Here is a 16,842-nt window from a genome sequence, read left to right as displayed (position 1 = left end):
GTGCTAGAAGAAGCCTTGGTGCTAGAAGAAGCCTTGGTGCTAGAAGAAGCCTTGGTGCTAGAAGAAGCCTTGGTGCTAGAAGAAGCCTTGGTGCTAGAAGCGGCCTTGGAAGAAGTGGTAGGCTTGGAAGTGCTCTGGCTGAAGTAGCGAATGTCCTGGATCTGGAAGTAGGACTCCTCGAAATCACCGGGGAACTTGGCGACGTAGTCAGCGCAAGTGCCCTGGCCAGTAGTGGCAGCACAGCTCTGCTGCCAGAAGGCGGGGGTGCCGACGGGGTTGCCGCAGAAGTCGATGTCGAGAATGAGGCGCTGGTTGCCGAAGTGGCTGTCGATGTTGCAGTTGGAGTTCTGCAGGTTGACCATAGGAGTGCCCCAGGTAGCGGTATCGGGGTTGGACGAAGCCAGGTTGGCAGGCTCAGCACCTCGGGCCCAGTTGTACAGCTTGATGTAGTCGCTGGTCCACTCGATGGCATCTAAATGGAGTTGGTCAGATTTCCTTTTCCCAAAACTAAAAGCACAACTATCACTTACAGGTACCACCGCTAGGAGAAGCCCAAGGACCCTTGCTGTCGGCAGCAGTGCAACCCTGGTTCAAGTACTGAGTGGGAGGGTTCTGGAAAGTGTTGTCACAGTTGCCGGTAGAAACGGGAGCCGTCTGGCCAGCACTCTGGATGGTGCACTGGCCATACTTGCTTGAGCTACCAACGTGGAAAGCAGGCTGGTTGTCGAGGATGTTGTTCCAGCCCTCGTACACGTCGATCTCACCACCATTAGGCCAGTTGTCACCAAGAGTCCAGAAAGACGGCCAGCTACCACACTTGTTGGCGGGTAGATGAGTGAATCGAGCAACAATGAGGCCGTGCTTGTAAGAGGCGGTGGACTCGAGTCTCAGGGAGTTACGGCCAGGGAATCCGGAGCCCTTGAGGACGGTCTTGTAGTCAACTCCGAGGTAAACTTCGTTGTTGGTGGTGATCTTGGCCAAGCCTTGTGATTGAGCATTGGCCAAGTTCTGGTAAGTGACGAAGCCAGAGTTGGTATCGGCATCCTGTATTATCAGTCAGTGGGATATATTTAACAACCAATAGCAGATAATGAATAATGAATATCATGAAGAGCCATACATCGGTGAAAGTAAACTTCTGGAAGAAGTTGGTGTGATCGTAGGTATCGGCCAAGGAAAACTGAGTGGCAACAGCACTTCCGGCACAGGCCAGGAGCGCCGTGCTAAGGGCGTTGAGAGAAGGCATTTTTGAATTAAAGATTGACAAAAGTTCGAGTTTCGTCTGAAGGAATGACTAAAGTACTTTGCTATATTCCGTTGAAATGAATGTGCTTTCGACGTACGATACGTCAGAGGACGAGCTAAATGGCTCAAGTTGTCGTAGTAGACGAGTGAAGTTGACGAAGGAGTGCGTGATGAGACACTTTGGAGGAGCAGTCGTCCTTCTTTTAGGCAGAACGGCCCTTGACCCCTGTTTCCCCTACGGGAAGCTTATTCATGGAGGGAGCATACTCGTAGTAACTTACACAGGCAAGGCCAGCAATATCGGTGGATGTGCAATTCCACAATGGCCTTCTAGCCTTGACCAAAGACCCTTGCTGCCCACCATTAGATCCTATTGCAGCAGGGGAGGCCACCGTATCGAGCACATGAGTACAGGCGAATACCTGAACAGATCAGGGGACTATTGAAATGGACCCATTTTGGGGATGTGGGAAGCAGTAAACGTCCAATCACTTGAGAGTAAACATGGGGACGGCGAATCATGTAGATGATCCGGGATGGGAGCCGAGCCAAGTTGGTAATGGACCCGAACCCTACTGGGCTGGCTTCCAAACAAAACAAACAGAAATAGAACTGCGAAATTGCAGTTCTACAGCGAGACGCCGAACGCTCTGTCCCCGTATTCAAGATCAACATTGGCTATCGGTGATACATGAAGTCCTAAAGTCAAAGCGATGAAACGAGCATGCGAATATCAGCCACCATCCTATCTCAGTATAGCAGCGGCGTTTGAGCATGAACTGCTCTCCTGCCACAGAAGACATGTGCAGTCCACACATGGTGAATCATCCCATCCCCCTCTTCTGCGACGGAGCCGCTAATGCAGGAACTGCATGGGCGCCAGGGGCGAAACATTTATTCTGGACCTTTCACGGGCTTGAAGAACAAAGATTTCTTCAACACCCTTGTCAGCCAAGAGAAGCCAAAGTAGGAAGACTATTGGTCGAAGCCGTCTATCCGGACAATTCGTAAGAGTATCCACACTCGGATAAGAAGTAACGGCCTGCCAAATGCCAATGAGCTCGGCTTCTCGAAACCAAGCGGCAAGCCCATTCCGCTATTCCCGCAAGCTTCGATGCCTTGAGCCGAAGCGTCAGCTCCCTGATATGGGCTGGATACTCCATAAGTCACCCTCAATTTAGCGGAGTATTCCCGGCATAAGAGCGAGAGACAAATGCGTCCTAGAATAACCGTGTGTATACGCTCCAGCTGCCAGCATGTATACGAGGCGTATCTTTGTAATAATACGGCCTATCCGATTTTGGAACGTGAAGAAATATAACCGTGCTGTTGGTTCCATGCAGCTTTTGGTCCCGCGCAATTCCTTCTGACTAGCATACCTCTTGTCCCACTTGGGTATTCGCCGAAACGCTGCGCCACGAAAGGAGGGTAGCATAACATATGCGTGCCGTGCCAACAGTATCAACTACTGCCTATACGGCCAGCGGGATTTCATAGCTCCATCATATGTAAGAAAGACTAGTGTGCTCCATATTGCCAATAGTGGCAGCAATAGCTGCGGGCTTCCCACCTGCACATAGAATGGCCTCGCGTCAAATCTTGGCGCCGCGATGCATCTTAAAAGACGCGATGAGACGGCCCCAGTTTCGAGGCGAGAGAGACCACAGGGAGGCCGATCGACTCCAGCATTTCGAGATTCTGCAACACCAAAAGGGAAAAAGAAGAGCTCTGATGAGCATAATAAAGCGATGATCGCAGTGTTCATGCACATGTCGTTATACAATTGATCGACAGCGCGAGGGAGCACGGAACACGGAGATTTTCACTCCGCGTGGTAATTACCAGGCCTCGTAAGTGCTTCAACGGCAGAGGCGCGCCGCAGCAAGAAAACTTCAGGGCGCTAAGGTGCCCGTTCAGCTGCCTCCTGTCGCTAACACCCGCTATGATTGGACGCCGGCGACGGCAAACCAGGGGCTGCCGCCTTAGCTTAACCGTCTCTGTTAACAATGGACCAGCACACCACCAACCTTAAAGGGCCAGGAGCAAGATATCGAATTACCAACAGTATATGTGCTGATGTTATTGATTATAATCACCACAGCTTCCCAAACACGAGCATCCAGGCTTTAGAAACGGAAAAAAGATACCTCCAACAAGGGTGGACAGAAGTACATGTGGTCAAAAACCCACTTCCAGGTTTTTTCTCGGAGACTCCTAAGAAGCTTCCATAAAGCTCCACTCGGAACCAAGCTCCCTTTTCAGGGGCATCATTTTTGCAGCCGCCCATCTACCGAGTAATCACCAAATCGCTTCCGCGCGAGCTGGAAATGCTCAGTTCTCTGCAAGCCCCATTTCGCCTGTACTCTTCCCTGCTGGAGTGGCCCTGTATGCGTGGGCAGGCTTCTTTCGCCTCGTGTACAAGCTAGCTTCCCGGGTTTCTGGACATACGAGATCTATACTAATACTGATATCCTTCTTCATCTCATTAATCTTGATTTTTTTTGGAGCGTATCAAATTTGGAAATACGAGCCAGAATCGCCCTTATGACAGCAGGCATTACTCCTGAATGCTCCTTACTGGCTGTGGCGAAATAACTGTTCGTGATGCCTGCCAGGGCGGTCAGAGTCTAGAGTTTCATCTTTGCGATGCCTGTTAGTGTTCACTTTCCGATTTGTGACTCGGTACGATTTACCATATTGGGAAATTCTAGAGCATAGTGGTCTAGAAAGGAGTATTCTGTATTGGTAGGCTGAAGATGGTAAGCATCTTGGTTTGGACGCCTTGTGATATCTACTCTATGTCTGCTCCGTAAGATATGTCAGGCAAGCGTTATAGATAATCTATTCTTCGAAGACATCCCATATCACTTCATCTTCTTCATAAATTCTCTCATCCCAATTTTCGCCGTCTGTTTCGTCTTCCCATCAACCTTTACATTCCTCACACGCACCCAACTCTCGCTTGCCGTCTGTATATAAAACGCATCATGTTCATCATCCACTCTGACATTCTTCTGAATATCTTGTCCTTCATTCTCTCTTTCGAGCCGAAATACGACTTCTTCATTCCTTCCCGTCACATCATGCTCAGACACACTCTCTGCATCCAAGAACAGCACCCGCTTGAACTTTCCTTTGTCGTTTCGCGCATGTGTCCATACCGTACTAAAGATGTTAAGAAAGCGTGCAATATCTGTAGAATTCCATTCGAGCCAGTTGATCTGGGATTGTCCTTTGCTCACTTTTGGTGCGTGAACAAGCTCCTCTCCTTTCAGCTGGCCAGCCATCCATCCGGCGTTCGTATACGGCGGCACATGTACCCCGTCCCGTAATCCCTGAACAAGCATCTCTGCCCCTACTTTAGCGAGAGATTCTGTAAAATGTTGGAGCGTAGCACCAGCTGGGATGGGTAAGCCTGGAGATGGCGTCTGAGAGAGAACAACGCCGTGATCAAAAGCTTTGGGGTCCAAAGTTTGAAGAGACACGCCGGTGTATTTCTCATTACGCATCATAGCATGATGAATCGGAGCTGGTCCGCGTAGACTATATTATTTTGATAACCAAGTCAGATACTGGCTTGAGATTGACAATGGTAAAACTCACTGTGGCAAGAGTGATGGATGAACATTTAAACCACCATATTTTGCTGAATTCAATATCCGTGGTGGAACAAACAGTCCAAAAGAGACTACCACAATTAAATTGGTCCCCTCCGGTATCTATCAACTGATTATTACTCTATTCTCATAAGTGCGAGATAGAAAAAGAGTCTTACACTCCACCCTCTAAATGTCTCTCGCTGATGGATTCTCAATCCCAGATGCTCTGCAACAGACTTACACGGCACTGTCCCAGCATTAGCATCATGCCATAAACCATGAACAATTATGCCACCGACCTTCTGTAATCTCTTTAAATCCCCTCCCCGTGCGCCTTGGCGGCAGAACCATTACATCCAAAGATTCAATCAGTTGTCTATTATCCTCATGTTCTCGGTGTAATGCACGCAGAGATTCGCAGCTGAATGCATCTGAGCCACAAAATAAAACCCGGAGCGGGTCAGAAGCTTTCCTTGCGACATCAGATGAGAAGCATCGTCGGTGAGAAATAGCGAATCTCAGCCGCAGAGAAGAGGCTGGGCTAAAAAATGAGCGAATCATTATAAAGCCAACATTTATGGTACAGCAATTGAGTAGAGTTAAAGAAATTGTTCCCTCGCATAGGAACAGCTGCCTGGTATAGATGTTGATACTCCCATCGCCAGCTGCAGGGTACATGCGATGATGATTTTCGCTGGGCTGGCTAATCACCCGCGTTTGGTGCAAATATGGGTTATATGCATCGCCAATCGCACGACCGACATCAACACCAGCAAACCACGCATTGTGGCTTGTTAATTGTTTTAATAAACCATATTAACACCTCTCTATATCGTGCTATCTCTAGTTAATCCAAAGCTATACTCCACTCGCACGCCACATTCCAAACACTTCCCTCCAGCTCAACGTCCCACGTAGGCTGTTCAATCAACACCACGCTTCCCATTTCCACTTCTGCCCTCTTACCCAGGCCAGTCAACTTTCCCTCTCCAGCCAATATCCATTTCTGCGGCACATTTTCTGAAGATGCGCGACCTTCTATGAGGTACATTCGCCTCCCCGATCTAATCTGCTCCACGTGAATCTTCACCCCCGAGGTAATTTTCTCCCCGTTCTCTTCCCAGCTCTTGACTTCCGAAAGCCACCCTTGAAGCTGGGCTGCCATTCCCCCAGTAACGTATTTAGCCCCCCTTCTCTGCGGCGAGAAAGCTGCTGGGAGGCCACCGAGATGATCATCAGCGGTTAGGGGTTTGAACCGTGGTGCCTGTTGAAATACAGGCTGCTGAAGAGCCTTGGTGTTCAACGCGGCTATAGGTGACTCTTCGCTATTATTGTCCCTGCTCATTACCGAACCTTCATCTTCAGAATCGGCAATAGCCCTATCGTAGGCCCCATAGTCAATATCTCCATGTGCTGTTCCATCCGCTTTTTCGATATCCGGAACCCCAAGTACCGGCGTGGGTGAAATCGACATCTTTCGTCTTTTCGCCTCTCTGCCCATCTCAATGCCCTGCGATGCTTCACTTGGGCTTTGGGACTGAATATCAAGCCATGAATGACCCTTTGGCTTTTCCCCTTCGTCTGGCGACAGTCTTTCCTGGGACGATGAGCCAGCCTCCGACTCAACATCGAGCACATGGCGGCGAGAGCCGCGTTGCGTGGCCCCTACGGTAGCTTCTCCATCATCGCCCGAGAGACTTGACTCGGATATTACATCCTCATCCTCTTCTATCTCGAGCTCCATCCCCTGTGTAGGCCTAGGTGCTGAAGACGAGCCAAACCGAGGCGTGGATTGAAACTGAGGGGGTGCACCCGGTGTCTGCGACGACGACTGAGTTGACCGTCTAGGCAGTAAAAACCGCCGTGGCGTTGGCGTCTGCTATATATTTAACTCATTAACACTTCTCATATTCGATGCGTAAACCTTAGGGTAGATGAAACTCACGCTGGAAAATGGATTCATTATTCGATCAACGCATTGCTGTCACTACCTCTCGCTTCATCTCGATGGTGCAATAAGAACTCTACAAGAAAAGAAATGCCTGATCATCACTAAACGCGTTTTAAACTCGCTCATTGAGCATTTCACTCAAAGTAAAGACTCGGCCCTGTTACGAGAGCGTTGGAGAGCGAAAGAAGGCAGATACCGTGCATGCACCTAAGCGGTAACAACCGTGGGGCAGACCCGAATAATCCGACCGCCGCTGTCCCGGAACAAGAGGCTCCGAATCGAGGTTAATTGAGGCGCCTTTATTCGCATATAGGAAAATACGTTTTGGGGTTTTACTTTTATCTCAACTCTTTCTTCACACAGGTAGAGAGACAAAGAATATGAGCATTCGAAACTTTTATTTTGAATTGCTTGTAAAATATTATTCACAGAAGTAGCGACGGTTAAAATATTACTACTCTTCCTCCACCCCATGCTCTTTGTACAGCATCAAATGTCATAAAAAGACAATGCAATCTTCCAAGACTTGAACCCCGCTCGTGTTTCTTGATAAATGATATAGATAAGAGCAAAAGAAAAAGAAGCCTCTCTCGTTATGCCATCATGCAAACAGGTAGAAATAAGCAAATAACCAGCCCGCAAGTCAGGTGCTAACATCATAAAAAAAAATTAAAAATAAACGCCGGGCTGTATATACATCTCTTGCCATATTCCCCCCGTACGCTGCCTAGATTTTGCCGTGATGAATATTTGCGCTTGTCAACAATCATAGTATATCCTTCCTCCTGTTCAAAGTTACCACTATCAAGCTAATGGACTCTTCGTTTCAGCCGTAGCCGTTGTCATCAAATAAGAAGATGAAAGAAATGCAATATCCTAGAAAGGAATGGCAATAAATGGAAATAAAGAAAAAAAAGAAGAAGAAAGTGGCAGGATTTTTAGAATAAAGCTGGTATAGGGAAACAAAGGCTCAGTGAGATATAATGAAATGCATCAAACTGTAGCTAAACAGAGGAAACAAAAGAAAGAAACATCAACCCTTGAGGGTAGCGTCGAGCTCCTTTAGCCGTAAAACAGCTCAAAACCAGTCTTATGACCTTCCTTTGTAGCCTTTGTATCTTTGACAGGATGGAGCAAGATGGATGGCAGGCAAGGTCGTCCATGTTGCTGTTCCCATTCCTGGCCTCCGATGCCTGTATCGATCCAGCCCATCCAGTTGTTGTACATTCGGTTCGGTGGCTCTGCTCGGTAGTACCAGGAATTGCCCTGATATCGTCGCTCTCTGCCCCAGCCCATGGGGCTTCCATATCCACCAGATTCTCCCTTGGGGCCAGGGTTGAACCATTGGTTGAGGAATTTACCGTTCCAGTCACGGTCCGTAAAGATGGGATGCGGGGCAAAAACTGCCTTGAGACCGTGGAGCAAGGCAACGGTCTGAGGTGTCATTTCGGAGGCAACGTGGTTTCCGCGCAAGTTCTCGACATGCATGATATCCAAGAGACGCTTCGATAGACGAGAGTGTGTGACAATCGTGGTACGACGAGGGAGATCGCGGGCCCTGTGAGTTTTGTCTGAATATCCCCAAACATTATCGCGGATAATCCAGTTGCTGTTCACAGGATCGAAGATTGGACCCAGAGTGATAAAATCCGCCTCTTCGCCAACGCCCCACGAGTAGTTATCTTCCTCCGGTGACTTCACAGGAGGCTTGGGGCCAACCGGTGTAATAAAAGGCAAGTCGGGGGCACCCCAGACGGTAGATCCGCCATAAGTTTCCTCAACTTCCTTTCGGAAAGTCGTATCATACTCGCCATGGTGTTCAGGGATATACCACCGCTCATTTCTCTCCCAAGAACCACGACGTGGCTGCTTCGCAGAAAACTTGGCCAGATTGTCAACCATATCGTAGTGATGACCAGTAACCCGGAAATCCATTTCCCAGTTCCAAATAAAATCGAACTCGGGATGATCGATGCTAAATTTCTGGACACTTAGCCACTGTGCCGTGTGAACACTGCGCTCGTTGTCGTCTGTGAGTTTGGTGTAAATATCCCAAACTTGCTTGTCATTCCACAAAAGGGTGATGCTATGGAACTCGGCAGGAATGTGCTTATGTAAAACGCCTCGGTATACTTCCGGGTCGTCGAGGGGGGTTGCATCCTTGTCCTTGACTTGAACAAGCAAGAATATCTCGAATTCACCACCAGTCTTGAGAGAAAGTTCACTTATCATGGCGCGAATCGCCTCCTTGTCATTCTCGGTGTAAACTTTACCCGTATATGAGCGTAGCAAAACCGCAGAGCGTTTCTCTTTCACAACCTCAGAGCTGTCTTTCTTCGTGTTTTGGTCAGCTGGTGATCGTCCCTTAATCCTCATGGTCCTGTCGTCTTCGTTGGGAATTTCGCCCGACGGCTTCTTATCCTTTTGAGCATCAGTGTCCTTGCTCGCTTCTCCGCCTTTATTATCCTCTTTCTTGGGAGCCAAAGATTCTGCAACTTCTGGGTAGACACTTAGAAACTCATTTTTCTTTTCCTTGCTGAGATCGAATCTAGCGGCGTTCGACTGGACACACCGCTGTACCAGATCACCCCAGTTGACATTCTCCCAGTCAATGACCTCGACTTCACCGCCAACCTTCTTTGTTTGCTGGAGCAAGCCATAAGGACCCAAACGAGTATCTCTCTCCCAGCACAAGTTGGGATCCATATTAAGCAGAGAGTAGCTTCCAAATTTGGGCTCAGGAAAGTTGTGGGGACGTCCCTTGAAAACCAGCAAGTCTTCGACAATCTCTCCAGATGGGCCCTTGCAAGGCACATAAGAAGCGTGCTTTGCCTTCTTCCACTTTTCACTATTGTACTCTGGGTAAGGATTGAATCGGACGGGCTTATCGACGCTGAAGCCAACGGCGGCATCGGGGTCTTCTCTAAGCTTCTCTTCCAGCACTTCTGTGCGGTTCTCCTTGTAATCAAGAGTTGAGAGCGTGTTGCCGTAGATCTTGTTGGACGATTCGAGGCTAGCAAAGCATAGCGTCAGTCTTGAGTCGCCGGTAAAAGGTAAAAATAGCAGCGGTAATAACTTACTTTGCAGTGGTTTTGTACGCGTATCTCCACATTTTCCTCATGTCCTTCTCATGTTGAAGTCTGCTGATAGTACCAGAGTCTCTATCCTTTCCATCGGTTTCATAGCCTGGGGCGACATCGTTGGGGTCTTCCTTATCGTCAGGATCTTTCCACTGCCTCAAATCTTCGATTTTCATATCCCAAGACTCCAGCATTTCCAGCTCCTTGTTATAAGTCTCGATATCCATGTTGAGAGGCTTTTCTTCCTTTTCATTTTCAGGCTCTAAAGGCTTCTTCTCTTCTTCCTTTGGTTTCTCATCATCATGCTGCTTCACGTCTGTAGATGGTTTGCCGTCCTGGAGCGAGCCATCGTCTACGTCCGCGATGACCTTGTCGTCACCCTTATGGTCACCTATCGGCGCTTGAGAAGCTGGGGTGTTGGGCTGCGTGACGCGCTGGTCGGTCATATAGGGCACAATATTAAATCGCGGGCTTGGGCCGCTGAAAAGCAAATAGTAAGACGTAATAGAGGCGAGAATAATGAGCAGCAATATTCTCACCCGCGGTCGGCGCGCATTGGGGTTGAACATCTTGTCCACGCCCTAGAAGCGATTGCTTCGTATATAAATTCCGACGTGATATAGCGAAGGTCTGTTGGTGTCGAGTAAGATGGTCGAGAGCTAGAGGATATATATAACTTGGTTACGGGCTGCCAGAGCTCTCTCTCAAGTTTGCATATTGCGAAGTCGTACAAAGCGGTTGTATTCGCCAAGCACTTGCGGCTGATGACGCAGCTTCTGTTAGCACAGGCTTCCGTGTCTCGTTCGGAAGTAACCAGTGCGGTCCGACGTATAACAGGAATCGATCAAAGTGCGCTTCGCCGTTTGATCGTAGGAATGGTCGTTGGCTCAAGACTCTCTGTCGAGGTCTCAGTGTCGCGGGGTGTAAAGGTAAACTAAAAGAGAGACTAGGGGGCTAATAAAGCCGTAAAGGAGAGTAAAAAGGAGGACGGTCTGCTCCGTACCAGCCTCTACAATTGCGATGCAGAGGGGGCTAGACAAAGTGCTATCGTGTGCACAAGAAAAGAGGTGTCGCAAGTGAGCGAAGGAAAAGAGTCGGAAGTTAAACAACACGATCTTGCAAAGAGAAGAACTTGGCAAATGGGGTGCGATGGTGGAAATAGCGGAAGCCTCGCGCAGGGAGTGGAGACTATGGCCACTTTTAGTGGTACAGAGCCTGTAAAACCTGCTGGAAGCACAGCCTTCCAAGTATCCTTTTCAGCGTTACAGTGGCCACTCGCGCAGATTACCCGCCAGCGTATCTCAATGGCGGGTGCCCACCAGCACTGTCTGTCGAGCGACATAGCGGGGGGGTCTCCAAAATTACAGCGGGGAGGGCTTAGGGGGCTGGCCAACGAGCGGCTCGTGATGCTTGGCCTGGCCGCCACAGTAATCAGCCTCCAGCACCACAAATGGTTACAACAGACTCAGCATTGTCGATCAGAGGAGCAAAGAATATGCTCAAGGCCACAGTGCATGTGTACCAGCGATACTGGATTGCGTACACTGCAAGTATAAGGAGAAAACTCTGCTGCAGCTGCGACGATTGTCTCGTCTGTCAGGGGTAGCACGACAGACAGGCTACGCATTGGCAGAGCACTGGACTGAGGTGCCATTCTGTAAGAGTGCGCCCAGTATCTAGCACTTTTATGGTGTAGTGCTTGCACAAGGTTCGAGACCTGGGAAGTACAGCTGCATGGGGTTTGGGGGCTGCCGTAGTGGCGTAAGCAGGAACAGCTCGCGGCAGGTCTGTAGATGAGCAGACCGCTCTCAAATTGCAGCCTCCCGCTCTTGAGCCTTTGCGTAAGTCGTCGGCGCATCTCGTCACCGACAGACACTACGCAAGCTTCAATTTTTTTTTTTTCTCTCTCCTATATAAAACGACGATTTCGCTCCGCGCCGTTAGCACGCGTGGGCCAGACCGTGCTTTAGTGGCACTGGCTCCTCTTGAGCGCAAGGGGCAATTTCGTCACCCACGGCCCCACTTTTGGCCTTGCAGACACGCCTCAGAATCATGTAAGTTTCGAAGGGATCGACTCCTGAAGATCAGTAGCAAGACAAACAAACATGTGAAGCTTGACTGAAAAGGACACGAAGACAATGCGTCTCTATATGCGATGCTGATGCACAATGCAGAGTGCTTTTTTGGTTTCTTCGAAAGGGGCGTGAATATAAATAAGCTCTTTCAGCTGAACAAGGTAAAACCTCTAGGCGTGGTGAGTGTCACTATCCATCTTCAGCCTTAGCCTTCATTCCAGAGCAAAGCAAAAAAGAGAAATAGCCAGCTGAGTCTTTGCGGTTTTCCAATCTCCACGTGCCACTAGAACCAAGCTTGAACTTTTTCGTCTTTCCATCGAGTTCTCTCTCACCGTGCCGGATTTGGTATGGGAAGAAACGTGTCTGTCGTAGAAGTCTCCTCTACTAATATACTAATACCTAACCAGGCGCATTTATGTACAAGCTTCAGAGCATTAGCCTAAATGCTATTGAACTAAGCTAGCCAACCGCAGCGGGCAGTTTCAGTGGCAACCGGATTGCAGCAAATTACAGTTGATGCATCTCGCCATCCGGCTAATCCCCCCTTTTTCTTATTCCTCCTAATCCTGTTCCTCTTGGTGGCTGTCAAGTGCGCATATCCTTATTCAGAGTCAATCTTCACATTCCCAAGACTGCGACACTACAAATCCATTGTTTAGTAGTAGTATCTAAAACACCACCCGCGCAGCACGTGCGCACAGATTCTCGATAATGGTATAAACATTCCAGCGACATTACAAACTATTAGAGTAAAATTATTTCGATTGGGTTTTTTGTTTCGATCTACACTCTTATCGATTAGCCTCATCTCTTCATCTGCAAGAAGCTAGAGGCCGGGTAAGGAGTACTGGGGCTTGAGATATCACAAGCGCTTTGAACTTTACCTAGAAACGGCGTCTATACGTCATTGCCGCAATTGCATTAGACGATATCACAGATATAAACCTTCAACAGAATTCAACCTTTTACAACAGCATCCACAACGGTAATGGACAAACATCATAGCCTCCATAAAATGACGAGATAGTATTAAGGCGTGGCGAGATGCCCTGAATTATAGTAACAATAGCAACATACATTATCTTCCTCTCGTGCTACAGTACCAGCAACGAACCCAGCAACCGTACATTAACTCACAAAGAGCTATCCAATCAAGGACATACCAGGGGGGAGAAACGCCATCTATGATGAGGACAATACATGAATATGAACTAAACACACATGGGATCGGATTCATTCGTAAGCATGACCAGGATTAAAACAAAAGAGATATATTGTGTATATGCACCAAACAAGCCCAGCCGGTCATGGGTATATCGCCGGTGAAGTATAGGAAAGGAAATGAAAAGAAAATGGGTATATAAACCAAAACCAAAGGGTGATGTATTTGTTCCAAGACTCTCAGAGGAGGAAGGATGTTAAAAGTGTACGGTATGCCTAACGATGCGTTCTGCTCTGCGCTGCAGAGCAAGTGAACAGAGATAATAGTGGTATTAAGACATTATTATACGATAAGATGGATGAAAGCCGTATGCATTTTTACATCATGCCCAGGCGTGTCATTCTCTTGTTCATCTTGGGTAGTGGACCCAAGCCGGGTCCCATGCCTGGTCCCATGCCAGGCCTCATGCCGGGTCCCATGCCGGGCCCGAGTCGGCCTGGTTGGGGTCCACCATACGGTCCTGGTCCTCTCGGCAGACCAGGAGGTCCGTAGCCAGGTCGAGGACCCGGTCCTCCTGGACCCATTCGTCCAGGTGGTCCAGGTGGTCCGCCGTATGGTCGGGGACCCGGGCCTCCGTATCCGCCTCTGCCTGGTGGTCCCCGAGGATAAGGGTTAGCAGGTGGTGGCGGCCGTGTTCTTCTCACGGCATCTCGCTCGCAGTAGGCCTTGCCATCGACTTCAAAGTAGCCGTCGGAAAGTGGCACGCCGCAATCAAGGCAGCAGAAGCATCCTACATGATGCTTGACACGAGACTCATCTTCGACAAATTGCCCTTCGATACCAACCCCACAGGTTCCACACAAGCTGCCATTGAGTTTGTGGTAGTGCTGCTCGCAGTATGGCTTGTCGTTCAAAACGTAAAACTCGGCAGAGGTAAATGGGTTCGCACAAGTAGTACAGACAAAGCAAGCCTTGTGGTACCTTCCAGTCAACCTCCCATCGGCAGACGAAACACTTTTTCCAGTAATGGGTTCCCCACAAGCCTTGCAGTCGCCGCGAGACGGAAGCTTGAGATCCTTGGATCCTTTGAGGTCTCTGGATGACTTTCGAGGAGATTCTCTGGGAGCAGATTGAGATTGTCTCAGAGATGATTCTCTCGGGGGCGATTGTCGAGGATTTGACTGCCTGGGAGAGGGCCGCACTGGCGTTGACTGTCTCGGAGATGGTTGCATGGGAGTTGACTGTCTAGCAGAGGGCTGCAGTGGAGTGGATTGTCTGGGAGTAGACTGTCTAGGAGTGGACCGTCTAGGAGGAGTCTGTGCAGGAAGGGTTTGCCTTGGAGACTGCCTCGGAGATGATTGCCTCGGAGAGCTTTCGTTTTTAGGTCCCAAGTCAAGCTCAGGTTCAAACTCGGGCTTCGGTTCCGGGGCTGGGCTAAATGCTCTGTATGGCTTAAACGCCGGTTGACCAATGCCAGGTTGGATAGCTGGGTCAAAACGCTCTTCTTCTCCGTCGGGTATAAGGTATGGCGATCGCGGTACCGGAGACCGAGCGGGAAGCGGTATATCAGCTGCTGGGTCGAGTCGAAGATCCGCAGGCCGCGGCTTCTCTGTTGCCGTCGGCAGTCCACCGGGCACAGCTCTCACTCTAAGCGCGTCGGGGATGCTGTTACGTGGCTGTGATCTTGCCGGACTTGTCTGTGTAGTGGTTTGGCTCTGGTTGCTAAAGGTTGAATACCCCGAGGATGAAGAATCAGACGCCGTGTGATAGGGGTTGCTGGAGCCGAATTCAGCTGCCAAGTTGAGGGATTCTGTAGGTAAGTGTTGAGGAATAAGACTTTTGCGTGGTGGCGGGCGTCTCGATGTGTCAGGCGCCAAAGATGGTCGTCGCTCCCCATCTGAAGCTCCCATAGAAGGCAGTCGGTTGTGAGACATTGGGCTCGCGTAAGATGGCCGCCGTGGGGTTTCTCCCACGCCTGGTGAAGGTCTGGGGAAGGTTTCGGCTCTCATCGGCGGTGCCATGGCGTTGGGATCTAACTGGCGCCCCGACGGCGCTCCGAATCCTTCGTATCCATTCTTCCGGGGCTGCTTTGGAGTTGATGGAATATTATTACCACTTCCCGTGGACAAGTTAGAATGGCTTGTTCCAGGTCGCTCAGGTATTCGCCCAGGCTCTTCCAGCAAAAATGCGTCGAACTTGTCGAACTTGGTTACTGATTCCTTTTTTGCTGGAAAGGCTCCATGAGAAGTTGAAGGTCGTTGGTTAGTATCAAAGGGGCCTGGAGCAATAGTATTCATGCGCTCCATGAACCCAAGAGGTTTTGTGGGGGCGGGGGTAGCCATGCTTTTTGAGCTGCGGTGCCCATTGATGTCAGGCTGCTGGGGTTTTTCGGGTATCTTTGCTGGCTCTTCTACTCTGGCGCCGCCAAATGAGAAGAAGTCTCTTGCTTGATCGGCAAAGGATGGTCTGTTTGGCGTCATCGGAGAAACGCTGCGCGATCCTCCATATTGGCTCACCGGAGTCAACGGTGCCGGTGCCATGTACGCGTTATCTGCGCAATATTAGCATCTGATTCATCTCGGAGAGGGTGGGCAATAGGAAATCGTACTTGCTGCGCCTATATCAACCGGGCTAGGCATGCGGCCTAGCTTATCTGTCTGCAGCGACCTGGGGAACGGATCGTCAAATTTATCGTTGCTATCGGGAGGTGGTGATACTGGAAGTCAAATGTTAGCCAAGGTAAATACACGCCAATACATATCGATATCTCTTACGCTCGACGGCCGGCCCAGAACACGCGTGTTCTCCCATCAGGGAGATCTCGACCTGCAAGCCGCATGACGAACATTTGATCGTCGGCAGGAAAGCCGACTCTCTCAGTCCCTGCATGACGGCGAAGCAGTGTCCTGTGGAACTGTTCTTCCGTGTAGTAGTTCAGGTGTTATTCCAGCACGAAGGAAAACATCGGATATGTTAACATCGACACGTGCTACAACGCAGTCACGAGCGGTGGTTGTCGTGTCTCGCCGAGGCGGGATGGTTGGAAACCAGACTATTTAATATGGTAGAATCGATAAGGGTTTGGACAAAAGCCGGCACACGACGCCTCCTGTTTCTGCCTTCTTCAGGTTTTTTTCTTTGTCTGTGCTTAGATCCTTCGAGCCACAGATCTGGAGCCGCCAAAGCGCAGCCTCGCTGCGAGGAGCCGCCAGCAGTTTGATCCAGCAAGCTTATTTTGTTCCGGCAGAGTATGACAGCGGGAACCAGGATCCGTTGAAAGCTGTCAAGCCCGCGCCGGACGGTTCCTGCGTTGGACGACGCTTGAAGCCTCGCCTACTATGCTAGGAGGATGAATTGGCGAGAAGGAAAGAAGATAGAAGGGGGAATAGAGTCGCAAGCTTTTGGAGGAACGGCTACCTACAAACGGTGATGTTGCGCATAGTGTCTCGAGTTGTGGAGGTCGCGGAAAAAGGTTGCTGGGGTGGGCAGACCCCTGACTAGACGGCCCCTGGACCCTGTCACTGGCCCAGGTCTCTTTGGTGTAAGCTAATTGCGATCAGGTCGCGAACCCCTGTCACAGCAGCCTCGCAGTGCCGTGGCTAAACGGTGGTTGCGGTGTGGGATTCACTTTTTTTTCCTTCTGCGAGCGAGCCGTCCGGAAGCCTTGGACAGAAACAGACACGAGATTCGAATGGAATACGAGGCGAGACACGAACGAAGCTGGAGGAGA

General features: G+C 49.8%; 6 protein-coding genes across 6 annotated transcripts in view; all 6 read right to left on the bottom strand.

Moving 5' to 3' along the window:
• Positions 1-1,427, bottom strand: part of GGI43DRAFT_245845 (glycoside hydrolase family 16 protein) — a 2,835-nt gene extending 1,408 nt beyond the window's left edge. Inside the window, exons 1-3 of the mRNA XM_083200751.1 lie at positions 1,121-1,427; positions 531-1,044; positions 1-472 (exon numbers count right to left, since the gene is read on the bottom strand). Of these exons, the coding sequence (XP_083064089.1) occupies positions 1-472; positions 531-1,044; positions 1,121-1,246 (1,112 nt within the window). The 5' untranslated portion in view covers positions 1,247-1,427. The remainder of the gene's footprint in view (positions 473-530; positions 1,045-1,120) is intronic.
• A 1,132-nt stretch (positions 1,428-2,559) lies between these two features.
• Positions 2,560-3,223, bottom strand: GGI43DRAFT_245842 (uncharacterized protein). Its single transcript, XM_083200750.1, has 2 exons — positions 3,190-3,223; positions 2,560-3,095 (listed from the first exon to the last, which is right to left on the bottom strand). The coding sequence occupies exon 2, from the start codon at positions 3,014-3,016 to the stop codon at positions 2,711-2,713; it is 306 nt and encodes a 101-aa protein (XP_083064088.1). The 5' UTR covers positions 3,017-3,095; positions 3,190-3,223; the 3' UTR covers positions 2,560-2,710.
• A 569-nt stretch (positions 3,224-3,792) lies between these two features.
• Positions 3,793-5,495, bottom strand: GGI43DRAFT_245900 (methionyl-tRNA formyltransferase). The gene is made up of 4 exons (XM_083200752.1): positions 5,144-5,495; positions 5,021-5,091; positions 4,849-4,964; positions 3,793-4,788 (listed from the first exon to the last, which is right to left on the bottom strand). The coding sequence occupies exons 1-4, from the start codon at positions 5,403-5,405 to the stop codon at positions 4,110-4,112; spliced, it is 1,128 nt and encodes a 375-aa protein (XP_083064087.1). The 5' UTR covers positions 5,406-5,495; the 3' UTR covers positions 3,793-4,109.
• Positions 5,496-5,642: 147 nt separating this feature from the next.
• On the bottom strand, positions 5,643-6,995 carry GGI43DRAFT_396156 (uncharacterized protein). The gene is made up of 2 exons (XM_083204937.1): positions 6,790-6,995; positions 5,643-6,723 (listed from the first exon to the last, which is right to left on the bottom strand). Exons 1-2 carry the CDS (start codon positions 6,805-6,807, stop codon positions 5,692-5,694), a joined length of 1,050 nt encoding a protein of 349 aa, XP_083064086.1. The 5' UTR covers positions 6,808-6,995; the 3' UTR covers positions 5,643-5,691.
• A 661-nt stretch (positions 6,996-7,656) lies between these two features.
• Positions 7,657-10,613, bottom strand: GGI43DRAFT_245830 (DUF3405 domain-containing protein). Its single transcript, XM_083200749.1, has 2 exons — positions 9,876-10,613; positions 7,657-9,808 (listed from the first exon to the last, which is right to left on the bottom strand). Exons 1-2 carry the CDS (start codon positions 10,442-10,444, stop codon positions 7,858-7,860), a joined length of 2,520 nt encoding a protein of 839 aa, XP_083064085.1. The 5' UTR covers positions 10,445-10,613; the 3' UTR covers positions 7,657-7,857.
• A 2,725-nt stretch (positions 10,614-13,338) lies between these two features.
• On the bottom strand, positions 13,339-16,433 carry GGI43DRAFT_245807 (LIM domain-containing protein). Its single transcript, XM_083200748.1, has 3 exons — positions 15,887-16,433; positions 15,721-15,828; positions 13,339-15,663 (listed from the first exon to the last, which is right to left on the bottom strand). Exons 1-3 carry the CDS (start codon positions 15,999-16,001, stop codon positions 13,490-13,492), a joined length of 2,397 nt encoding a protein of 798 aa, XP_083064084.1. The 5' UTR covers positions 16,002-16,433; the 3' UTR covers positions 13,339-13,489.
• Positions 16,434-16,842: the final 409 nt, after the last annotated feature.

The sequence above is a fragment of the Trichoderma evansii genome (assembly GCF_050947405.1).
Source record: "Trichoderma evansii strain SZMC 28006 chromosome Unknown GGI43scaffold_3, whole genome shotgun sequence".
Taxonomy (NCBI): Eukaryota; Fungi; Ascomycota; class Sordariomycetes; order Hypocreales; family Hypocreaceae; genus Trichoderma; species Trichoderma evansii.
The sequence above is the reverse complement of the archived record's forward strand: the minus strand, read 5'-3'. Positions and strand labels throughout refer to the sequence as shown.